Source organism: Spermophilus citellus (assembly GCF_964194105.1).
Source record: "Spermophilus citellus genome assembly, chromosome: 3".
NCBI lineage: Eukaryota > Metazoa > Chordata > Mammalia > Rodentia > Sciuridae > Spermophilus > Spermophilus citellus.
In genome coordinates, this window is record NC_138184.1 from 43,039,623 (window position 1) to 43,066,470 (window position 26,848).

Here is a 26,848-nt window from a genome sequence, read left to right on the forward strand (position 1 = left end):
GAAAAGTAGAAGTAAATAAACTTTATGACTTTAATACCAGTACTCTAATTTAATAACACTGAAGGTGTTGCACAGCTACTTTAAGATATGTGAGGGATAAGGCAGTTGAACACATTTCATAATCACTGGTAGGGGTCACCATTGAAAGGAACCTTGAGCTCTTGGCAAATGAAAAATTTCACTGACAATATGAAAAATCATCTCCTAGTTTTTCATATTTGCCGACTATAGGTTTTATGTATTAGCATTTCTCTGTGCCTAGCATACCTGTTAATACAAAGAGCAACAGGAACAAAGAGCAAAAGCAGTTGCTGTTTAGGGACACCGTGATATATGTGCAGTTTGACAGTATTTGATATTCTAAGTACAAGGGAAGAGCATATCTTTCCATTAAGTTTTCTTAGACTACAAAAACTCCTATTTTTCAAAGAAAATATTTTAATTTTCTTTATGGACCCTGCTAGATTCCTGTCTAATAAGGGGGTGGTTTCCTGTGTGCATTAACAAGTAGCAGATGCAGATTCCATACAAATGTGGTTTACAAACGGCTGGCCCCAAGCCAGACTACTGTCCTCAGTCATTCTGCAGGTTCTCTTCTCCATTCCTCATGAAAAGATACAGGGAAGAAAACAGCTCCTTTTGGTATTCTTTGCTGTCTTCTTTTGGACCCACTATCTTAATTTTTGGTCGTCCTTGTTAAAGTCATTAATATCATTTTTAGTGTAGCTCACAACATCTATATTCTTAGCTGAAAGGAATTAGAGGGCATGGCTTCTGATTATCTACATGAGATAGAAATAGGGTAATGGTAGCTAATTTGCAAACTCAGATAATTTGTGTAACAACTTGTACATGAACCTCATCTTTTAGAGGAAAGCAGAGTGGTGGTCCCAATTCCTGGACCAGTATGCTGGGCAGTTCCAGGCAAGTTGCTTAACCTCCTAGACTTCAAACTTCCTCTTCAGGAAAGTAAAATAGGTTAGGTCACATGATGTCTAATACACCATGCAGTCCTAGGTTCTGTGAGTTTGTGACTGAGGCAGGTGTACAAGCGTGAAAGAAGATTCTATTTTGATTGAAAACACTGCCAACAGGTCTGGGAGTGAGTCCCAGAGAAGGTAAGGGATTGAATAATGGTAGAGCTTAGTTTGGGGGCAGGGCGTGCTATTTGGGGGTCTGTCGCAGAAGGGTTATTTATGGGTGGCACACAATGAGCAGAATTGATTTTTGGAATTTAGTGTGTGGACTTCACATTACATAGTATGAGATGAGCTCAAGATTGATGTCATCTTCATGTGAGACTTGTTCGTGGTTAATTGGAATAATTAGCATGCAGGGACCTAGCAGAGTCGGGGCAGTATAGAGCGTGAGATGAGCTGAATTCAGTTGGGGAATGGACTTATGCGATAGGGTGGTGATTGCTAGTTTAGAGTCTGATTTGAAAGTCACTCAAGAGTCTCCTCCTTAAATATGTCATTTTTGTTTGTTTTTTTTTCCACCATTTTCTGAAGGTCGACCATAACAGTCCCTGTCTTGTTTTTGTTGGTTTTGTTTTGTTAATTGATGGATGTTTTTCTGGGAAGGATAGCACTGCACGTGAAAGAGGAAAAGACAGGGCAGTTTAAATCCATGAGAATTCACAAGAGATTAGAGAAATAAGGAATAAATGCAAAGGAAAAAGAAGAAGAGAGGGACAGCCCATTGAAGAACAGATCTTGAATCCATGTTTGCAAGTTCATAAATTGATACCTACAGCATTTGATAGCTCTTGGTAAATGTCCATACCCAATATCCTTTTTAAACCTCAACCTGTTTTACTCATGTTACCTACAGGAGTGCTACTTGTTATGGTGCTACTTTGGCTGGCTTACTGATGGAGTATTTGGTGGTTTAAATGAAATTCAGATTAGGTAAAAAAAAAAATAAATTCATTAAGGTCAAGGAAGTGAAGGCTGTCAATAAAATATACATCCCCAATAGATAAAATGCTGTTAGAAAATCCAGTTCAGTCTAGGCTGATTTGTTACTGGCTAAATCACCCTTTCTTCCTGGCTTGCAATTAATTTTTGCTACTATGTTTGGAGATTGGGGTAAAGGTGATAGCCTAATGGGTTGTGATTTTATTTTAATATTTTGATTAAGGAGACTAAATAACTTGGACCTTGGATAATCATAAGGACTAAAGCCTTATCCATCAAGCTTAATTTCTGAACAGAAGTTTGTGTTTGTATTTCTGGCTACATTTAGCATTGGTCTTTTTGTGATGTAAAGTTATGCGATGGTTATGTGCTCAGTTATTCTCCACCTGTCTCTCCACTTACCATCTTCCCTAGTCACTTTATTTTTTTTTTCTTCTTTCACCCTATATTTAACTAGCTGCCTCTGTTCTGTCCATCAATCTGATAGGCACACACAGATTCCTAGCCATTGTCCTTTCAGGGCAAGGACCAGTATTTGATAGCCCCTGGCTCTCCAGCATTTGTATGGCTACTGCTGTCCCCAGCTGCGCTGGCCCTCCGTCACCCTTGAGTGCCTGTGCCACTGTACATTCCTTACCCTGCCTCTATCCTGCGTCCACCCTGCTCCCTTATCTCCTCCCACTCAGGAAACCTTAGTGTTATCTTTGTGAAAACATAGTGTTCGTCTCCTGGCAAATAGACATTCTCAAGGGATACTTTGCTAATCTTTTTTACCTTCAGAATTACTTGGATGGTATGAAGTTAACTAATTCAGAATGCTGATGGGGTTGTAAACTCATTCTGAGTTTGTTGTAAGATCAGGAAAATAAAACATATATATTCTGGTCAGTTGTCAGTTAACATCTTTAAGCTATAAAACCATTGTTTTATGGATGAAATTTCATCCAAAAACTCAAATACATAAATCAGATCAAAGTTCTCCACAACTTTGATTGACCCAAGGATTGAGTGGGGCAGGAAACTTCTTATCATTCCCTGCCCTACAACACACACAGGGTACTCCTGAAACACCTGGGATGGAAGCATGGGCTTCCTCAGGACAGTCTAGTGACTGCCCCACACTCCTGATTAATTGCTTTTCTCATATCCTTTTGTGCAAAAAGAAAAAGAGGAAATACGTTGCACAAGTACATTCATATCAAGTCTTTCTAGTCTAGGAGCTTTATATAAGTTCTGAAAAAAAAAAAAAAAAAGGTGTGTGTGTACACCATTCAGAGGTTCTTAACCTTTCTCACTTCCCCAAGGGGACCATGAACTTGGATGAAAAAAAAGAAATGTGTCTTTACTTTCTGTAACTTCTTATTGAAAGTTGGCATTTTATTCAATTATTACCATAAACAACAAACCAGTATCAGCAATAGCTATGACTTTGTCACAAATAAAAAAAAAAATCACAGATATTTTCATATCACATTGGGTTATTGTAAGTATCTTGAAATATCATTTTTTGCTCATCACTAAAAATTGCAATGACTATTAGATCTGTTGCTTGATCTTGTTATTTAGTGTGTTAATAAAGAAGCCTATCTATTACTATAATCACAAATTTTGGGTAGATTGGTTTATTCCAGTCCACCCCCAGCCTTGCTATCCAAGTTATATATAAAACCAATTCTGTATGTCAGTATAATTGATTTTCTTTGTAATCTTATGGATTTTATTTTGGGCATCCATGAATTTCACCAGTCTGTTAGAAGGGTCTGTGGCACGAAAGAGTTGAGATCAACAATTAGATAAATTGTGCAGAGGGAAAATAATGATATTTTTTAAACATATTAGCAAAGGAATTCTTGAATTTACCAGGTAAACATTTTTTTTCTAAATAATTAGTTTATTGCTTTTTGGTGTGCTTACTTTTCAAGTGTCCTTCACTCCAAAGCACATAGGCAGAGGTTACCCTAACTGCAGTAACATTTAAAAACAAAAGTAGACGTCCAGTGTTCAGATGCCCACGTATGGTGCTGGATTTTGTGAGACAATGCCTTTAGCCCCAGACTAGTTTTCCAGTGGAACTACACCTTTAATATCAATTGAAATCTGAAACTTAGATAGTTCTTACCTCACTGGTCAAGAAGTATTGGAAGAAATGGGTCTCCATTATATCTGTTTCCACATCTCCTCTTAGCCTGCATAGGAGCTGGCACATAGATGGCACTCAGTTCTTATTTGTGAAAGGATATAATTATTCAGAAGCATATTTTATGTGCTCACAATAAGAGGTAAAATTACTGCAAAACAGCATATTTGTAAGGGAATCCATGAGGGACCATGAGAGGAGGAGTTGGGAGGAGTCTGGACAGAGTCCGGTCAGTCGCCAACACTCTTGCCTCTTCCCCCTTGGGATGTCTGCGCTTGCCTTCCCAGGTGTGAAATAGATTAGTGGCTGAAAGGCAACTGAGACGACCTGTGCACAGCCTCAGCTTCCCTTGTCTCCTTTTATTGAGAAAATTATAACCCAACCATTATCACCAGGGCTCACATGATATGTCTAGCAATATTTATGCTTTCTGTTTTTAATGCCTACTTGTGAATCACAAGATTTGGCTCTTTCAAATGAAGCCAACTTCTGATGAGCAGGTTTGCATAATGGATAAAATGATCTGGGTTTTGGCCACAAAAGTGGGGGGTCTTAACTTTATCAGTAGAATCATAAGCAAGTTGGGAGCTCATAATGACCCTGCTTGATCGTTCCTCTTAGGATGTGATTCCCATAACTTTTACAATCCCAGATTGCCTTCTCGTGGTTTTAAAAATTCTTTGTTATCTCTCCTAGAACATCATATAGAGAAGTTTTAAATTTTTAATTCCCAGCCCCTATATATGCATAATGGGGAGTATAGCTCATTTTAGAAGATATTTGCAGTGCTGAAAAGTTCTAGAAAAATCAGTTAAAAATGCAGTGCAGAAATATTTGTTTTGAAACAACCTAGTAGTAAATTATTTTTGTAAGCAAACAAACCGCCCTGTCAAGGTAAACCATCTCCTAAAATTGATACATTTTATGAGTTCTTATTTCTGTGCTTTTCTTTTTTGCACATGGCATATACAAATATTCTGCCACATTTTTTAAATGATCATAATTATGAATAGGAAAATACATATTGTAAATTTGTAAATAGTGACTATTGGAAGCAAGATAGTAAGAATTTTACTTCTTTAAAGCATGTATTCATTTGAGTTGACGGTTTGGGAGAAAGTGAAGTTCACTATCTTAAGCATCTTCCTTTTTTACCCAAGCACTCTACCACTGAGCTACATCCCCAGCCTGATAAGCTCCTTTCTAAAATGATCACATGTATTTGCATTTGACAGAGCCTTTGTTGATGCTTCTCTGCCTCCTTAGACCAGTCAGCTGATGTAGCAACATCATTATGAATTTATCCTTTGGAGCTTTGCTACCATGTATGAGCCCCCAGGAGTTACAGAGGTGTGCAGTTTCTGGCTACTCACTCAATGGCCCAGATTGTGCTACTTGTGCATCTCTGCCCTATCCCCCAGTTAACTGCTACTTCACTTTGTTTCGGAGAATCTTTCACCATATTTTTGCACTCACCATTGAAGTTTGAGCCTCAGCGTATTTTCAGGTCCTTTAGAAGAGTTTTTCACTCAAAGGGCAGGCAGTAGGAATGGAAAAGAAGAAACAAATCCAAGAGATGTTCCGAAGGGGTAGAATTAATAGCAAATTATGATTGGTTACAAAGGAAATAGACAAAAAATATAGATTTTTATTTAAAGCCATTTGCTAATATATTTTTATTGCAAAAACAATACAGAAAAAAACAGTACAGAAAATGTGAGCTAAGGAAGACCATAAACGTATCCATAATTCTAATCACCTAGACATAGCTGCTTGGAATATTCTGAATTTTTTTCTTTTTATATGCACGCACATCACACATGTACTTCTATGTGTATGAATATATGTGTGTATATAATGTCTTAGCATTTATTTATATGAATTCTCTATTCAGGTATATTTAGGTTATATTCACATTTTAATGCCACAGATAATTCAGATGTAAACTTTATAGTGAAATATTGTTACACATCCTTCATTACTGTTTCCTTAGGATAAACCCCCCAAAATGGTATTATTGGATTAAAAATGTTTTAAAATGATATTTCTTCATTCTGCCTTTTCACATTGCACTTCAGAAAAATCATACCAATTCATACTTCAAACAACCAGCCTTTAGCCTACATGAGTAGATGGACAACAAAGCTATTAATTGAGTTAAACTACTAGGAGGTTAACCTGATTTGGGAGGAAGATAGTGGGATCAGACTGGAATGTGGCAACTGAATTATTTTCAGCAACTTCTTAGATATTCAGGTTCCATTGGGAAGAAGCAAGTGTGACAATGACAACAATAATAGCTGACATCTATCATAACTGTTACCAACTGTCACGCTCCTTCCATCAACAGTCTCACTACCCTATGAATGAGGTGCTAAATGGGACCCCATTTCACAGAAGAGATAGTAGAGGGTTAGAGAATTCGAGTAACCTGCCAAGCGTTATGGAGCTAATAAGGGGTGGAGTAGATATTCAAAAATAAAACCCAGGCTTCTTAAATAGATTTTAGAAAGACAGTATATAGATGACAAGAGGTATTTATAGGAACTAAGTTGTATCTTCGAGGAATTATGGTGAAGAGTTAGCTGTACCACAAGAATGCAGGGAGGCATAATCACATCACAAGCATCTGGTTTGATTTTTGTCCAGTACTTGGTTAATCCATCCTGCTCTTTTTTTTTAATTGTTTCTTTCTATCATTCTCCTGACTTCTCTTAAATATTGCCCCTTCTTTAAAGCCAAGCAGTATCACTCTTCATGTAGGAAGGATCTCTTGACTACCCTATCCTGATGCTTCTTTTGCTGTACTTTGATCCCACTTGAAATCTGCCCATCAATGACCTTTCGTCACATGCTGCTTGGGACTAGTAGTTTCAAATGCCAGATCTTCCCAAATAGACCGTGAGCCATTTAAGGGCAAGTGCTTTTCAGTCCTTTCATCAGAACTTTGAGTAATTATCGTCGATCGGGTGTTGGGCAGAATATATTTTTGCCAGACACTATTCTGTGATATTAATACTATATATTAATCTCCACAAATCCTCAGAAAGGTAATTTGCTCAAGCTCATAGAGTTAAAGAACAAACCACAATATAAGCCTTTATAGGTATGCAGAGGTGCTTGAGCATGACTTGAAGGAGCAGTAGATTAGGGTGGGTGGCAAAAGCAAGAATGGCTTTCCCAGTAGAGAAAACCATATGAGGCATGGAGAACAGAATACAGGGCAATGTTGGACAATAGTGATAAATAGTCCAGCAAATGAGGATGTGAGCATGATTAGGAGGATTTTGAATGCTGCCCTGGAGAGAGTGAGCTTTTTCTCTATGTTGGGAAGCCACTGAAGGTCACACTGAGCAGTAGAATAAACTACGGGCACTTTAAAAGTAAAAGACGAGTGCAATGATTTTCTTCCTGGGATCCAATCTCCAAGTTAAGGGGATTCAAGAAAGCTTAATGAAACTTGCAGATTTACCAATCAGGAAGTTCCATAGACTAAATTAAGCATGAGATGAGTTTGCTTTTTGAGGAGTCACATCAACTCTGTATGACGGCACTGGCTCCCTGTTCATCAAAGCTCTAGTGATGTACTTACCCTCCTAAGTTAAGAGAGGAATAGGAATGATTACTTAAATGCTTTTCTGCTCAGAAATCAAAACAGTTTTGCATTCGAAGTCGTTAAAAAGGGTGTTTGGTACCTTAAAGGGTTATTCAAAGAAGAGATGCCCCAGTTCAGGCTAGTCAGTGGTGAGCACAATGGAAAGAGGTGGACTATTCTTAATGATAGAAGCAAAAACTAAAATTGATTACAATGTTGTAGCATGAACCTTGGGAGTATTTTCTGTTTTCAAATGATACCATCTGTGAAGATCAAGGAGAAAATGAAAACTTCAGACTTGAAGATAGAATGTTTAAATGTTAGGAGCCAGAGCAGAACACTGAAATTTATGTAACGTTAATAATATTTCTTTAGTTGAGGGAAGAAACAGTTAAGAAATTCTTTTTCAGAGTCTATATTCAAGTATCAGAGTTATAAGCCAGATTTTTTTTTTCAGTTTTGAAAAACCTATTCTGAATACAAGTTTGGACTAAATGTAAAATATAAACTTTTAAATCCATATTTTCCAATATTTTAAAAATTAGACCTTCTTTGGAAATTCTCTATTTCAGTCAAATTAAGAGATTTATCTTTTTGCTAGCTAGCTTAATAGATTGCTTAGAATTTCATACTTTCATCTTTATTCCTTTTCTCTCCCACTTCTGAAAAAATATCCTTTAAAATGTGAGATTCCCTTGCCCAACAACCTTTTTAAGTAAGAACCATTTGTATCTCCCCTGGCCAGGTTGTCATTTGATAATCTTGTTATGAGCAAAACAATTTGTAGCAAAAAAAAAAAAAAAAAAAAAAACCAACCCAAAACACGCCACCGTATTGATGTGTGCCTTGAAGTCGGTGGCTTACAGCAGGTAGAAAAGAGGTATACATAAAAACAAACCATTTTCATTTTTTATCTGATGAAGTATTAAGTGAAATTGAAAAATAAAGATCATTTACTGGAGACTCTGAATTTCCCTTCTAAATCCACTGAATTGTAATGGATACTTTTCCCCAGGTTGTATAAACATTATTTTTTTATGTTGATAATAAACCTCCAGAAACTGCTAGAGTTGCTTAACCTCTTAATGACAAAAGTGGCAAAACTGACTCAAGTGAGAAATTTCTGTGTAGTCATTTTATATCCTGTTATTTCCCCAATATTAGCAGCCTGTAGATTTCTGGTTAAGATATGAGTCCCTTAAATAAATTAGAGGTTGTGGGGTGAATTTAAAAACAATCATCTTCTCAGTTGAAAATAACAACAATTTAAAACATTTTATTTTTTACATTTTTTCCCCTTTTTAGTAAATACAAGTATCAGAAACCATACTTGGGAAACTCAATAATTTGGGGGGATATACATACAGACACATAGGCATTTTGAACTCTATTTCTTTTTAAATGCATTTTGAATAAAGAGACTGTAACGTGCTACTTTTAGAGTAGAAAGAGCATTTGCTGGTATGTGTCTGTTCAAATTTATTTCTCATGTTTTCTTTAATAAGACCAATGTTAACTTAGCGGGAAAAGTTACTCCCAGTGCCTCCTGAGAGTTTCTTTGCTTTACACAAAGTAGATGTTATTAAACTGGGGAGAAAGATGAATGCATCTCCTCCTAATTCCACAGAGGAGAACATACATCTTTATTAATGTAATGATGAGGGCCTCTTGATATGTTATAGAATGATCTGCTTTAGCAAAGGTTTTCCTCCTAAAGAACTTCATAACATTTAAAGGTTAATATGTTAGGTAAAGAATAATATCTTAAGACAAGCATTTTTATTATAGGACATGATGGGATCATTTTTATTAAATTAGATGATGATTTGAATGGGGAAGAAGAAAAAGTGCTTCGCTTGATGCCCTCAACTTTAATGCCTTTAATCAAATAATGACCTTCTGGAAAATAGTTGATTTTAAGCATTTGGAAAGATCAATACCACTTTGCCACCAAAAAATGGCCTAGATGATGAAATTTGATGTATTTAAAAGTATCATTTCACCCTTTTAACCTAGTAAATAATTTAAAATGCTTTCAGTATTGTTTTACTGCTGTTCTGTTTCTCACTGTTCAAAGTGTTACGTTTGTTTGTGAAAAGATACTGGAAGTTTGTGTGTGAAGCGTTCAGGCCTCACACCTAGAAGTAGGGTTGTTCCTCTGTCAGTTCTTGGGGGTCTCTGCATTAAGCCTCCTCCTCAATTATATGTTTAAATACTACATTTGAGGGACAGTGTATATAGAGAGCATAAAAGATGTGAAAGTGGAACCCTTCTACAGCATTTAAGTGGTGGTTTAAAACGTCACTAGTCCCTGTGCATTTTTTTTTGTGATATTGTTAAACCTAGATGCTAAAGATGAAGGATTTGGTAGCTCTGACAATTAAAATCCATATCCCTCCCTACCCTACTCCCACCCTGGCTTATAGAACACTGATATGAAATTACCCTTGAGTGCCGACAGCTTTGTAAATAAAAAAAAAAAAATTGCCCTCTATTAGCATGTTTGTGGGCAGATTAAAAACTGTCTTCATTAGCATAAGTAACACTTACAGATTCTTTTAGAAGTAGAAAATTATTTGCTGAATGATAAATTGCTAGCTTTATAGTTAGTTGTTGTTGAAAATGTACTCATTCAAAATGCCTGGTGTAGTTTAGTCTACAATGCTGAATTTTTTGTTAGAAGTACTATTTAATGGATTATGTACTTAATCCTTGTTCCTACTACTTGCAAAAATGTAATTCATGCTTTCTACTAAAGTGTTTGTATCAAATACTTTCCTATTTAGATTGATTTCTTTTAATATCATATATTAGTATACTGTATGCCCCAGAGATTGGAACAAAATACTCCTGCAGATAACACATAAAAGATGAGGGTGAGGGGGAATAAATACAGACGATAAAATGTTTTGCTTTTTAGAGCTCAAATTACCGTTCTATTTTTTTAAATGTATTTTTCCTTCTTAGTGGCAGCAAAAATTGTCATTTTCTCTCTATTTTTATAGCTCTTGGTTTTAGAATGCATGTATATATGATGATAATATACACATATATGTATATTGCATTAAATGACTTTTTTTTTTTTCTCTCTCAGAGAATACCAAAGTCTGTTTTCCCCTGGAAAACTAGTTGTGTTATGAACTCCCAGGTTTATCACAGACCAGGCCCTGTAAGGGTTCTCGCTGTGCGAGAGGCTTTATAGGTACAATAAATTTCATTCATGAAAGGATGTTGCTTTCCTGGCTCAATTAAAATCATCGTGTACCCCTTACCCACTAAAATGTTAGCAGCGAATTGACTTGAATTAACAGTTCTAAAAAGAGTGGGGTGGAAATCAGAGATTGAGCTTGGTTGGAAATTAGCAGCTGAGAGATGAAGGTGCCAGGATTTTTATTTAAATGTGGTACAACAAGATTCTGTCAGTAAAGCACATCATTAGAATATTGAGTTTAGAACTGCTAATTTTTCCTTTAAAATGAGCATACAGTCATGTGTTTCATGGACCATAATAAATTGCCATTGTGTTGTCATTGAGTTTGTTTTGCTTTTTTGCAGTGCTGGTTTGGCAGTCATTCTGCATTTTTTCTTTTCCTTGTTTTTTTTTTTTTTCCCCTCCTCAGTCTTAGATTTCTTTAATAGATCCCTAACCAAAACCGGTCAAAAAAAAATGTTATTTATTTCAGTCTTAGGTTTAGCATCTTTTGCACCGTTTTCTTGCTTACGGTAGCAAGACATTTGCAGATGGTTCTTGGTTACTATAAAGTACATAACAGTATTTCCTTTGTGGCAGATGGATTTAAGACTTTTAGTTCTCAATAAATGTAGGTTTACAATACATAACTTTACAGGATTTGTGTTGTATATAACAGGTTTGAACATATTATCTCAGAATTCATCTGCATGGCATTTTCAGCTTATTCAGGGTCCTGCCAGTTTTTTTTTTTAAGTAATAGGGGGAGCGCTGTGATTGATAGCAACAGCTCAAGGCGTGATTTTGAATAGAAACAAAGGGTTTAGAACAGAAGGTGTCAAATTAAACTTTGTCAGTTTGAAAAGTAGTAACATCCTGAAAGTTTTACTAATTTATTTACATGTGGCCACTGTTTATATTTTGCCCTCTTTATATGCAGTGTAATGTTGCTTGGCAAATTTACTACATTTAAAGTTTAGGTTGTTCCTTGTACCATTTTAGTTTTCTTAGAATGGATTCATTGGTCTCATTATTTTAAGGCTGTGAGGCCCCAGTCTTTTTCTACTGTTCAAAACAGTTGTGGTCTAATTTAATTTTGAGAGTAGTTCCCTGCCTGTGGTCTTAGAGGACATCAAGTCCTGGGGAACAATCTTAAAAATGGGATTATATTCACATCTTGCAACAAAGCACCACATTGCATTTGTCATCTCTCTTCTCCCAAGTAAATCTATAGAGTTCTCATTTAAAGACCAGCATCGTACTTTGTGGAATTATTTTATCAAATATTGCAAATGTTTTGACCTAGGAAAAAGGTATTGGAGAATTAAAAAGCATTTGGCTTTTTCAGTCATTTTCTGAAAAAAAAAACATGGATCAAATTACTGTTGTCACTAATGGCATAGCAATCAATAGGATTGGAGGTAGTTAAAACTATTTCAAGGTATTTTTGTTAAAAAATATTTTAGAATAAATTAACCTTATTTTTGCCTGTAATATGGGAACAAATCAGTTTCTTTCTATACTAACAAAGAACTAATGTGTCAAAATGTCTGTTTTCCATTATTTCTTAAGAGATACACACATTGAGAAAAGCCAATCCCCCCTCCCCTTTTGTTTTTTGGAATACCCTTGTAGAACTAACAGTTCCCAGCTGCACTGTTAAATATTTTTCTAAGAAGCATCTGATTTCAGTCTCTTAAAATCATCGTGTCTCTTGAAAGGCTAGCGGAGACATGCTTCAGCTTATAATTCATCAAATTATTTTTAGATAAGGAATTAGAAGTATTATTTAAGGGCAGAGGTTAATAGCAAACTACTGGAAATGTTATGTTAGTCATGGGCAATTAATAAAAATAAGGATCTGTCTCGTAAGTATAGAGACACAGAAGTGACAATATAAGCAAAATATTTGTTGAATGAGTCAGGGCTCTTTTTCTGAAATATTTGTTAAACCAGCATGAGTGTGATTGTTTAGGAATTAGCTATCATTATTAGCCATTTTAAAAGAACTAATGATTTTCTTTTCCAAAGAACATCTGTGATCCACATGTTTTTTCACATATATCCAAGTGCTAACTGATCTCTGCATTACTTTAAAAAGTTTCTAAAGGATGTGAAAAATCATTGGAGTTTTGCAGCTCTCTCCAAGAAGCTTTTCCTACATGAATCGTTCTTAATTTAACTTTTAGCAATTTTTAGTTACAAGCATTTATTTCTTAAAAAAAATTTGTAGAAGCTCAATGTTTAACATTTATTGCAGTAGCGGGATACTAGCTAAGTTAAAAAAAATTTTTTTCTGCTCTGTTCTTGATGAACCTTCTAACTTCTCTTCATTGAAAGGTAAATAAAATCAAATAATTTTGTGTTCAGGCATAGAGCTTGACCTGTCAGTGGTGATAGCTGAAGGATACAGAAAGGGGAAGAGGGAAGTCATCTTAACCATAGTTAATATTCAAGCCCACAGGAAGATATGTATCTAAACCTACACAGCAACAAGATTTAGAAGTATAATGCAACAAAACAGCTTAGATGTAGGAAAATATATGATATTTTCATATCTTAATCCAGGTAGCAAATATTTGCCTATAAGAACTAAATAAACATCTGCAGGGCACCATATGCAGGTGGGTTTCAAATACTTCAAATACTCAAACACAGTTTTGTAGTCAATATTATATTCACACAGATAGAGCTGAAGTATCTTTTTAAATTTTTTTTGTTGTTCTAATTAGTTATACATGACAGCAGAATACATTTCAACTCATTGTACACAAATGGAACACAACTTTTCATTTCTCTGTACACGATGCAGAGTCGCGCCATTAGTGCAATCATACATGTACAAAGGGTAATGATGTCTGTCTGCGCTGAAATATCTTACAGTATGCTGGGAATAGCCATGGAGTTGCTGTAGTTAGAAGGGAAATATGCTCAGCAATCCTGTTGTCACAGGGATTTTTTAAATTTAGTTGACATTCCTTGAGGTGAATTTGCAGTTCGCTGCTTCCTCTCCTCACCTTGAATTATGCATCCAGTGCACTGAATAAGTGCACAATTGCATGGCCATCCCCACGTATATATTTGTTCAATTAAAAGACCTGTTGAGTAGAGAATCCAAACTCTCAGAAAATGTAGTATATCTCATGAGAGTTTGTGGCAGTCCTTCTTGGCTGATCTGTAAGTGAGCCTTGAGAAGCCGACGTATCTGTCACCATCTTTTCTTTTAAATTCTCTCAAGTAGGCCATTCTGGGGAGGACAGGCCTGGCTTCTTTTCACCGTATGTTACAATCAGAAGAAGAATTCCCATCCAATTAAATTTCTTGAGATTTCCAAGAAACTCTTGTCCTAAGTCAGGTTCCCTTAAAGCAGAGTCTAAGATGGGAATCAGATGCTGGTGGTTTGAGGAGGACCTGAGGAATTAGGGAAAATAGGGCAGAGGAAGAGGTCGCCTAAGAACGTGGCCCTGGGGCTGAGGATGTACCTCAACCTTGCTTAGCTTAGGCCCTGGATTCCATCCCCAGCACCAAAAAAAAAAAAAAAAAAAAAAAAATTTGTGGCCCCAGATAAAGTCTAGCCCTCGATTGATAGGGGATGGAGTAAAAGAATGGGGGTGACTGTCTCCAGAGAGAGAGTTGAAGCATAGAGCGAGTTGTCCGCTTGAAATAAGGATTGAGACTTTGTACTTCTGGATCAGTAAATCGCTGGCCACTCCTGAGTGAGAAGGTCAGTGAGGAGGGGGAGCAGTGTTCCAAGCATCGTCAGATGAGATGGCTTCAGGACATTTCTCCAGAGAAGAGTACAGTGGAGAGCTCTTAGCAGAGAACTCAGCTGCTGAGGTGTGGCTGCCTTGGCTGGGGAATCCCATTGCTCCTTACCCCAGTGGTTAGAGTTCATCCTGGTTAGGATGAAAGTTTGAGGTCTTGGACCATTGCATTCCTCACAGATAAGCCTAAAGTCAAAACTGGGACCTCAGGATATATCGGAGAGGTTCATATTTTGGTATTCATTGGACATTTCTTTCTCATTTAATTCAGGAAGCCTATTAAAATTCTTGCCTGAGCAGATCATGTGCTAACACTGCCACAGGCAGAAAACAGGACTCTGAAGTCTCTTTTTGGAAAGTTCTTTTCTTGGAGAAGTCCTTGAATGCCCATTCTAATCATTATGCCGAAACTGGACAGTATTCTTGGTCTCACAACTAGTTGTATATGTCTCTCCTCTCTCATACATGCATATACACAAATATACATAGTTTCTTTTATAAGCTTAGGAAATCTTTTTATTTCTAGGATCTGTTCAACCCCTTTTTAAATACCTTCAGCATCTTCAGATGGCCCCCATCAGACAAGAAGATTAAGCAAGCGTAGAAACACTTATTTTTGCTTTCCTCCTATTTCACATATTGCAAAGTCTGTGATAAATGCTCTTTTGCCCTTGGAGTCTGAAAAATATGTCTCTCTTTTAAGATGCAAGTCTGAACACTCATTAGAAACACAGCCTGCCTCCTTGACAGCCGCAGCTATCCTCTCTTAAAAGGTTAAAATATTTTTGAAACGGATTAGAGTGTTGAGAGCATATGAGAAAGTTACTATACAGAGTCTTTTCTTTTTTGGCTCCTTATGGAAAATGCCAGCCCCCTCCCCATAAACATGAACTGACCTCTCATTTCCTTTGTCTCCAAGGGATGGTTGTGTGAGCTGTTACGCTGGAAAGAAGATCCTTCTCCAGAAAACAGGACTCTGTGGGAGAACTTGTCCATGATCCGAAGGTTCCTCAGTCTTCCTCAGCCAGAGCGTGATGCCATTTACGAGCAGGAGAGCAATGCGGTGCATCACCATGGCGACAGGCCGCCCCACATCATCCACGTTCCAGCAGAACAGATTCAGGTCCGTTTACCTTGGCCAATTCAGTAGAGCACTAAGTAAATAAAGCTTTAAACTTAGCAGGGAAATTAGCATCTCTCTTCTTCCCGCCAATCTAAACACAGGCTTTTTAGCAAGAGATAACAATACAGTGCCATCTTGCTCAGGGGGATAAAAGGAAAATTAACATACTTTTTCCAACATGTGTGTTATATTCCCTACCCCTCACTTCCCCACTGCCAGAGTGGCAGGAACCCCCTTTTTGCACTTCTTGTTTGGCAAATATATCGTTGTTAGTTCTGGGTTTTGTGTGCGAGAACTTCGAAATTTTTGTATGTTGTTTTAAAAATCGTTTAAAAATACACCTATTTCTTAATCAATGCCATACCACCCCTGAGGAAAGGAATTACATTTATTCTGTAGAGGAAGTTTGTAGAATCACAGTTTTATACATTGGACTCTGTCCAAAACAAGGAGGGGAGGGAAATCTAATTGGAATCTTGCTTTGCACTCCGTGTCCCTTCCTTCACCTTGTAGCAGTCTCCCCGTACCCACACAGAGTCCAGGTTGGGGGTGAGTCATATCTGTTTGTCTTTCCTTTAGAGCCCCTCTCCCACCACCCTTGGGAAAGGAGAGTCTAGAGGCGTTTTCTTACCAGGCCTGCCGACCCCTGCACCATGGCTCGGTGCTGCTCCTCAGGTGAGCGGGCACAAGTTACCTATGCCAGCAAGGAAGGGAGACAGAGAGGGGGTGGCACAGAGACCTGCTCCCTTGCTCAGGATCTTCAGACGTGCAGAGGATGCACTGAGCATGGCTGTGGCCAGAGCCCACTGTGCAGCACATTCAGCCTTCTACCTACTCATGTCTTGGGACTTTTCTCCATTCATCCACTGATGGAACAGCCCTGGGAATTTAGATGGAAGTGTTCTGGGATCTCAGGTAGTTCACTGGGGCTCTCAGAAAGTGTATTCTAATTGAACTTGAACTGTATGACAGATTTCTGTTAAATCTAAGGAATGTTTTTTGGTTTTCTCCTTTAAGGAATGCCATTGATTTCCAGAGTCCTAAAATTCTACTCTTTTTGTTGAGTCACCTGCTCATTTCTTGGTATTACTGGGGGAAAATTGTGTGTGTGTGTGTGTGTGTGTGTGTGTGTGTGTGTGTGTGTTGAGAGAGAGAGAGAGAGAGAGAGAGAGAGAGAGAGAGAGAATGTTATCCATCCACCAGGGAAAAAAAATCCTTGAGTGTGTATTAAAGATAAAACAAATTGAAAAGGAGAATCCCTTAGGATATCAAGCACTAAAATAATTGTGAAAGCATGAAAAACTTACTGTTTTAGGAAAAACAAAGAAAACGATATATGTTAAGTAATAAAAATAGTACTTGTTTGAAAATGTAAATTGTTTTTAATAAAATTGCTTCTTAGGGGGATGAAAGGAAATGCTTAGGCACAGTACAAATGTTCTAATATTTTGCAGCTTACTCAGGTTGATTTGCTCTGCTGATAAGAATTATGGATTTCCACTATATAGTAGTTGCCTGTGTCACACATTTGTTATGTGTAATTGTGTATGGAAATTACAGCACATATACAGATACTAATTATGAAAAAGTGTCTGTATACACTAAATTTAAATCCTAATCACATCTGAGTTTACTGTAGACAAAACAATTCACTAGCCGTCATACAGCGGATTGAACCTTTATTTTGGGGTAAGAAAAAAATTGTGCACTAGTGCCTAGTGCAATTTGGTAAGAAACTGTGTGTGTATGTTAAATCGGAGCTGTCTGAGAGGAAATTGACAAACCTGAGTCTCTTGGAACATCCTCTGGACTCCTAGGAGAGCATGCTGAATAAGAGCAGACGCTTACCTTCTTTTCTTGCTCCTTGTCTCTGCCATCTGATGAAAGGGGGGGGGGGGGGCAGAATACAAATTTCTTTCCCCATGCCTCTTTTTTAGCTCACTTTTCTAAAATGTCTTTTGAAATCCTTGCTTCTCAATCTTCATTTTAAATCTTTGTTAATTATTTACATCATAATTTGCTTTGCTGTCTTCGTGCCTCTGATGCGTGTCCTTCTGGTGAAGTTTATGGCTCAAACATTTTCAGAGCAGCTGAGTTCTCTCCTCCTGCCCTGATATCTGATAAGGGAACACAGTAGCCCCGAAAGCTGTACGAATTCCTGCCTTCCCAGTTGATATCGTTCTGATTTTTTTTTTTTTTTCCCGAAATGCAGTAGGCCATTTGGCTGGTCTGCCTCTTTGCTCTGAATCTTTGTCCCATATCAAAGAAGCTATATGCGGGATGCATAAGCACGTGTTTTCTAATTCTAGACAGCTTTGTGCACAGAACGTGGGGAAAGCAGAGCTCTGATTGTCGCTTGTTTCTTTTTAGCAGCAGCAGCAGCAGCAGCAACAGCAACAGCAGCAGCCGCAGGCACCGCCACCCCCTCAGCCACAACCGCAGCAGCAGGCGGGCCCCAGGCTTCCCCCGCGCCAGCCCACCGTGGCCTCGCCCGCAGAGTCTGATGAGGAGACCCGGCAGAAGACCCGGCCACGAACCAAAATTTCAGTGGAAGCCCTGGGAATCCTCCAGAGTTTCATACAAGACGTAGGCCTGTACCCGGACGAAGAGGCCATCCAGACTCTGTCCGCCCAACTTGACCTTCCCAAGTACACCATCATCAAGTTCTTTCAGAACCAGCGGTACTATCTCAAGCACCACGGCAAACTGAAGGACAACTCCGGCTTAGAGGTGGATGTGGCCGAATACAAAGAAGAGGAGTTGCTCAAGGATTTAGAAGAGAGTGTCCAAGACAAAAATGCTAACACCCTTTTCTCGGTGAAACTAGAAGAAGAGCTGTCCGTGGAAGGAAACACAGACATTAATGCTGATTTGAAAGACTGAGATCCAAGTAGTATTGTCATTCAACAGAGTGCCACTGGGTATTTACTAACAACATGAAAAAAGTCCACCTTGTATTTGCTCAGAAAAACCTTCGTTGTTCATGGTTTGGCCAATGAATCTTCAGAAACTTGCACAAACAGGAAAGTTGGAAAAGGAATAGTACAGACTGCACTAAACGTTTTACTCTGTTTTTACAAACTGCTTGGCAGCCCAGGTGAAGCATCGAGGATTGTTTGGTATTAGAATTTGTGTTCAAGGGCTCCACCAGTGTGTGTGTGCCCCCTAAGCATGATACCAGAGATTTTTTTTTTTTAATTATTATTCTGGAGCCTCCAACAAGCATTATAACTTCTGTGATTATGATTTCCTTTCCTTTAATTATTTCTGTAACACTCCACACTGATCTTTGGAAACTCGCCCCTTATTTTAAAGGAAAAAAAAAGAGTTTGTTACTCTATTGTATGTTACAAAAGAACTATAGACTGTGGAATGCAGTTTAAAGATGACATATGCCAACAAATGCCTTGTATTATATGGCACTGCCGTAATTCAAATTTGTTTTTATTTTGGAAATAAAAGTTCACTGTAATTTTTTTTTTTTTCATTCTCATTGTTACATGATTTTTTTTTAAAAAAAAAAAAGAGAAGAAAATGTGAAACACAATTTAGTCCTCATTATTTATTTGTAGATCCTGCAGCATCATGTTGTAATTAATTTTTTGGAAGTTTCCGTTAAATGTAATATTGCTTCTCTTGTTACCATACTGATTCTTTTCTATTTATAAATGTATTTTGATGGGCAGTAAAAACAAAGTGTCTTAAAGTTTTAAATAGAGAAAATGTGCTTTACACAGTTGCCTATAAAAAGTGCTCTATGTTATCCAAGCAATTCATACTATAAGCTTCACTCTTATTGTTGTATGCAATTTTTACTATCATGCAAATAAGCTTAGGTAAATAAAACTAATAGATCACCTTAGAAAATTATGCAATTAATGTGAAAATAATTGATGTTTGCAATGTGTCTTCCTTTGGTTTACAATCAATTTTAAAGCTACATCTGTATAAAATTTCTGTATAAAGGTGTATTTCTTTTTTATGAGTTTATGGCTATGAAAACACCAGCTATTTTGTTACAGCTGGCTGTTTTTATAAGTGTATCACAGTTTTCTTTATGCAGAAATGTTCTGATTAGGAGTGGTTATTGACTGTAACTACACAATTAAAATTGTTTGTATGGTATGACATGGTAGGGTTTGTCTGCTTATGTGAAGTAACTTTAAGGAAGAATCAAAAGATGACCCTCACCCTTATGTGCATATGTGCATGTCAGTACTTTCCTGCTGATATTTTATTGTTTAAAAAGAACAATTGAAGAGTCACTTGAAACACTGTAAATTTAAATCACATCCAAGTATCTTTTTTTTTTTTTTTTTTAATGGTACAGGGGATTGAACCCAGGAGTGTTTTACCACTGAGTTACATCCCCAGCACCATATATATATATATATATATATTTTTTTTTTTTTTTAATTTTGAGACACCATTTCTGTTTAGTTTCTGAGGCTGGCCTTGAACTTATGATCCTCCTGCCTCAGTCTCCTGAGTAACTCTGGGATTACAGCTGTGTGCCACCAAGCCCAGCAACATGCTCATTTTTAAATAAGCATGAAATTTCACAATGAAGATGATAACCTGTTTTGGTTAACTTCTTGCTTAATAAACAGAGATAGGACAGTCAGAAGACTTTCCAACAAAAACATAAATCTGGTCTCTAGCAGTTATGTGATTAAAATGGATTCATTTGCTTTTATTTCACAATTCTTCGATTATGGCAACTCTTTTCCTTAAGCTACGGTGTATTTTTAAAGGGCATTAATAATAACCTAAAATAAGTATGGGGTAAAATGGACCTTCTGTGTAAAAACCCTTAGTAAGCATTGTTCTGTTCTAACAAGTTGTAAGTGGAGAAAGTAACTCTGAACTCATTTGACTGCGTATGTCTTTAAGAACTATGTAAAGAAAACAAGAATAACACACCTGGAAGTTAAACACAATCTGCAAAATCCCTACAGCATAAAACCTTAGTAAACTTAGCCAGGGTATAAAAATAAGGTGTGTTAATGGCCACAGAAAGAATTAAGGCAATTGGAGGATTTTAAAATTATCTTCCTCCTTTTCCTCCAAGTGCTAGTCTTGCAGTACTGGGTGTTTGGGGTTTTCAGTTTCGTTGCCTATTTTTGTATTTATCTTTTGCTTCCTCCTCTTAGAGTTCCCTAGATGTTAGGATTATCTGGGCTTCTGAAGACGTGGTCGTGCAACTGCCCTTTCTCTTTTTGCCTACCATTTCCTCAGGCCCCAGTGAGCTCATTGGTAGGTAACTGGGCTGCTCTTTTACTTTAGAAACTAAAATGGGATCATTCAAAATTCCCAGTAAAGCTTTAAGGTTCCGTTTACTTTTGAAGCATAGCTGAGCTAACCTGAAGGCTGCTGATTTGTTGCAAACTAGTTCCCAATTCTTTTTATTAAATGAGAAAACACCATTTTTCTTCAGTAGGTTTAAGAAAAGTTATCATTTGAGCCAAAGGAATTCAAATTAAAATAGAAACTAGATTTCCTGTACTTAAAAAATAGAAAATAAAATATAACCTAATGCAATTAAAGAAAAATTATCTTCTTCCTTTTCCCCAACTTTGAGAAAAATCTAGATCAGCATAGAAGAGAATTGATAACTTTTTTTAACCAGCAGAACACCTGAAATGTCAAATAGATCCAAAATTTGGTAATTTTTTGTTGTTATTGTTTTGGAGAGAGAAATTGGGTTGCAAATAAGATTTTTCCATTCTTAATAACCTAAATTCTGCTGAAATCATATTTTCAATGAAATGATGAATATGTGTTGGAAATCAGCATAATTTTGCTAACAAAATTCTCACTGAGATCTTTTCCCTTTTTAAGATCAGCACAGTTTTGCTAATTTAGTATAAAGCACATGTTAATAAATAATGATGGCCATGATGGAGTGAGCAGAACCATTTTCAGGGAAGATGGCTCATTTTGGAAAAGATTCATCAAGGTGGATCATCCATATCCCCCAAGGTCATTTATTGCCCACACCAGTCCTCCTCCTCATGCCTGTGGATATGGTAAAGTCCCTTTAACAAGCTTCATTGTGTCCAAGTATTTCAGAGACTTTTAAAAGCTGGGCATGACATAATGCTTTGTGCTCTTAAGACCTTAGCCGAGTCAGGTAGTTTACGGGTAATATTCAACCTTGTGCATCTGAATCTGTCATGGATTCCTTCACTCAGCACTTTGCCACTAATTTGTATTACACTCTGTGGCCATATAATACTTGCACATTATGCAAAAAATAATGTTGATAGTATCTTCTTGCCACGCAATATGCAGAGTTGACACATAACCTTTGAAAACCAAGGTAACTAATATGTGTGCCCTAGTTGTGTGGCACTTGGTAACAAAGTCTGTACATGTTATGTATAAAATGTGTATTGATTAGCATTTAGTCTAAGGAATTCTGAGCTTAAGAGTTTCCTCACCCCCCATAGTGATATCAATATCTAACTGTGCTTATCTAAAATACATAGCTTGATTAGGAAGCATTTAAATGGTTCAAGATTGAGTAAAAATGAGAATCCCATCCATTCCATTATTAAATTCTGCCCTATTCCCTACTGTTAACGTCTGGCTGATATTAAGGTCCTTGATTGTCACAATATTTTCAATAAATGAGATATTCTGAACTGCCTGGTGATATTTTCAAAAAGAGCAATTAAAATGTGTATACCCCATAATATAGCTGATAGACATAGGAATTTTGTGTTACAGCAAGTCAGAAATTTGCATGTTAGTGTGGAAACCAACAGAACTCCAAAAATATTAATCATTGAAAATATTGATCCTATAGTCCACCTTACAAATAAATATTTTTGAAACTTTAAGGGGGCATAGTATAGATTCAATGTTTCTTTTGAAGCAATCCTTTTCATGTACATACTAAATACTTGCATGTCTTTGGACACAAGCTGAACTACAATCTATTAATATATACATTTTTGATAAAATATAAAGTACCCTTATTAAAGAAATGTGGAAGGTGTATGTCCAGAGTACGATATCTGTTTAATAATAAAAATAAATAAATTTAAATTAATTAAATAAAAATAGTTTGGAATTAATGTTTAAAAGATGAGCAATATTTTTAAGCCTTTCTTACATTACCCTACTTATGTGGAATATATCTCCAAATTTAGTTTTATCAAAAGAACACTACCCAAATCAATTACAGCTCCTCGTCTTGAACTAAGTCATCTTTCTCCACCAGTGATTTTCAGCTGCTAATACACCTACTGTGATCAAAAGCACTTGACATGGGCTCTGCTCTCTGTTGATGGTTGAAGAGGTGGTTGATGGGGGAATGCAGTAGCATGGTATATTTGCTATCTTGCAAACTCACCTCATGCAGAGAAATTACTGTGACATATTTTGCACCAAGTTAAATGTTGAACATTAGTTGCATGAGAAACACATTCAAATAAGAAGTTTTCATTAGTGACTGAGTCATTCATTCGTGCCCTTACACCTTCCAGAAAAAGAAACATCCCATGTTCTGCTCTGATTTTCTACTCACGAAAGAACCAGTAGCACCTTCTAGATGAAGAAAGTTCCAATACTGAAGTATGTCCATTAATGTATTGAGCCTGTAGCAATGTGATACAATTCATTTTTTGTCCAGAGTACAAACCTGTTGGACAGCATTTTAATATGGGGACAGGCGTCACTTATTCCACCTTTGTGTCCAATTTTAATTTCCAAGTATTTGTTTTGCAAGATCAAATAAAAAGTTGTCCTACCTTCTGAAGCCGCTCTCCTAACATTACCCTCGAATCTGTTTAAAATGACAATAGCAACATTTGTAGAATACTCCCTTTTATAAGACACTAACATTTTGTTTAAATCTCTCCATTCCACTCTGAAGTACTTAAGGCAGACACCAATGAAATTCCCACTTCAAAGACAAGGGGAGGGAAACTCAATTAGGTTAACTGATTGGTTCAGCTCTCAAATGGCTGTGTTAGTCCAAATTCATCTTAAATTTCTATCTCTACTTTCTCCTTAATAAAGACTTTCTCAGATATAGAAAGAAATAATCACCACCCAAAAACTTCAGAAATATGTTAGAATGTGTTTTGCTAATATGAGGTTGATCACTAAGTAACTGAAATAAAGCATATGGATATTTCACAATGAAATAATCACCCCAAAGTCCTATTGTCCTAGTAGGAGATGTATGCACACCAAATATGTTTTTAAAACAAACGTTATTATGGAAAATTTCAAACACATACAAAAAAGTAGAGATAATCAACTCCTGTGGCTCCATTACCTAGTTCAAAAATGATAACACTATTCTATTAACAAATGCTTTGAAAAACCTTTTAAAATTTAGATAAAGTTTCTACAAATACACCCAACTGTTCAATGGCATTCGCTCATAATAACATAATGAAATCATTTTATTTTCTGCAAAGTAATGAGTTTTCTGATTTCTAGAGAAAACAAAACTTGGAAGTTTTTCCCAGAGCTCTTTGAGAATTTTTAAAAAGCCACGTTTTAGAAGAACCTGTGAGAATTCCACAAATATTTGTAATGTAAAAAAATAGAGACAAACCAGCCTCTCTCTATTTATAAACAATACATGCTTTCATATCATTGTTGAAACTAAAGTACACAATTTTCAGTTATGCATAATAAAATATGTAATTAAGCAACATTCCATGGTGGATTAAAGAATTAAAAGCTTCAGGTGCAGAAAAGAATTTGTTGGCATTTTCTTTTTCAAGGTGGTATTTCGAGGTGTTACTTTTCATTTTCCTTTGACATCTTATACACAAATAAATAGACAGAAACAGACGAGAAGCAGAGAAAATGAAGAATTGGCTGCACTACAATAGACTTGAAAAACACCAAGAGGGAGAATCTCTGCAGCATGCCCAAGAAGATAAAATTTAAAAGGACCAAAATCGTCTTTACCTGGGGATAAAAAAAAAATCTCTAAACAGGGGTTTGTGTTTTAAGAAATAGAAATAACATAATAAAAATTTGCTAGGGTTGGTAGTTCCTATTTTTCAAACTACACCAAATTAATTCACACTTCAATTGGTACAGTCCTATAAATTTATTTTTCAAATCAAGAACTAAATTTTAATGAATAATTCTGTGCTATAAATACTGAAGTTCACTGAGGCATTTGGCATTTATTCTGTTTTTTAAAAGGGTGATACATCAAATAAAATCAACCACTCAAATGTCAGAATGTGTCAGGGTGATTCTAAAAAAACCCAGTTTTTTTCCTATTAAGTTTCTGTTAAAGTTTAGATTTAAGGTATCCTCCCAAAGTTCATGTGTGAGACAATGCAAGAATTTTCAGAGGTGAAATGATCAGATTATGAGAAGTATAACCTAATCAGTGGATTAATCCACTGATAAGGATTAGCCAGGTGTTAATTATAGGCCAGTAAGGTGTGGCTGGAGGAAGTAGGTCACTGAAGTTGTGCTTTGGGAATTTATATTTTGTCCCTAGTAAGCAGAGCACAATCTCTGCTTTCTGGTTACCATGTCCTGAGCTGCTTTCCTCTTCCAGGTGCTTCTGCCATGATGTTCTGTCTCACCTTGTACCCCGAGCTACGAAGTTGGTCAACCATAGACTAAACCTCTGAAACTTTGGGCCCAAATGTACTTTTCCTCCTTTAAGTGTTCTTATCTGGTCTTTGGGTCACAGAAACACAAAGCTAAGAAGAAAATAATGTCTAAGAAGAAAATAATGTTATAGAGATGACATTGTGCTGTGAAATTCATTAGGACTTCCTGGTGTCTAAAAGTTTTTCAGATAATGCTTAAACTGTAGTCATAATCAACCATTAAAGTTCAAGTAAATTAATGATCATGTACTTGGTACTACTCAAATCCTGTCACGAAATATCATTGGTGAATGAATGGATGAGATCAGACAATTTAGCAGAAGTTTTGAACATACAGTTTGAAAGGACAACCAAATTCCATAGACAATCCTCTGAGTTGTGCTTGGACAAATATAAAGAGCCTTCTGATTGTCTCTAAAATATCACATCTCAAGGTCCAGCTGAAAAATAACTTTGTCCTACATCTTGTTATAAAACCAACTTGCTAAGACTTTCAAAGGTATAATAAAATAGGATTCAAAAAGAAAAAAAATACAACAAATGAATGCAAAATTTGGTAGAAAGTAACACAGCTTGAAAGATAAGCTTGACACACAGAAATGCATAAGATCCTGTGCAATTTATTAAAGGGGGCTACCAAAATTATTGAGGTGTAATTAACATATGATAAGTGGCATCTATTTAAAGAGTCCAATTTAATAAGTTTTGAGGTACATATATAAAAAATATACATGATATCAAAAATATACATGACATATATGTGTACATATACAAACACGCAACAGGGAACATAAGGAGCATATCCACCATCCCAGCAGTTTCCCTATGCCCTTTTTCCCAGTGTCTCCCATCCTTTTTTTTTTTTTTTAAAGAGAGAGTGAGAGAGGAGAGAGAGAGAGAGAGAGAATTTTTAATATTTATTTTTTAGTTCTCGGCGGACACAACATCTTTGTTGGTATGTGGTGCTGAGGATCGAACCTGGGCCGCACGCATGCCAGGCGAGCGCGCTACCGCTTGAGCCACATCCCCAGCCCCTCCCATCCTTTTTATTATCATCTATCCACCATCTCCACTGATCTACCTTCTACTCCTACAGAGTGGTTTGCATATTCTAGAATTGTAAGTGAACAGTTGTTTAGAATGTATCCGTTTTGTCTGGCTCTTTTCACCCAGCCATAGTTGTGATACTATTCAGCCAAGTTCATTACTCTTTAGTGTTGAGGAATATTTCCTTTTGTGGATAGAGTGCAATTTGTTTACCTATATGACTAATGGATATTCGGGTTGTTTCTTGTTTGTGGCTAGTAGAAATAAAAATGCTATGAACATTTATACGTAAATCTTCAATGGACATTGGCTTTCATGCCTCTTGGGTAAATTCCTAGAATTTAAATACCTGTGCACATCACAGGTTTATGTTTAAATCCTTAAAACACTGAAACTGTTTTCCAAAGTGGTTTTACATTTGCCACCAGCAATGTGACAGTTCCTGTTGCTCTGCATTGTCATCAACAC

General features: G+C 36.6%; 1 protein-coding gene across 5 annotated transcripts in view; it reads left to right on the forward strand.

The window, feature by feature from the left end:
• Positions 1 to 19,255, forward strand: part of SATB1 (SATB homeobox 1) — a 75,351-nt gene extending 56,096 nt beyond the window's left edge. For 2 of the 5 annotated variants that reach the window (XM_081288267.1, XM_081288266.1), the window contains exons 10-12: positions 15,525 to 15,728; positions 16,308 to 16,403; positions 18,099 to 19,255. In XM_081288267.1, the coding sequence (XP_081144393.1) occupies positions 15,525 to 15,728; positions 16,308 to 16,403; positions 18,099 to 18,611 (813 nt within the window). In that variant the 3' untranslated portion in view covers positions 18,612 to 19,255. The remainder of the gene's footprint in view (positions 1 to 15,524; positions 15,729 to 16,307; positions 16,404 to 18,098) is intronic. The other 3 variants (XM_081288268.1, XM_081288269.1, XM_081288270.1) reach the window with 3 other exon arrangements.
• The last annotated feature ends 7,593 nt before the right edge of the window (positions 19,256 to 26,848 follow it).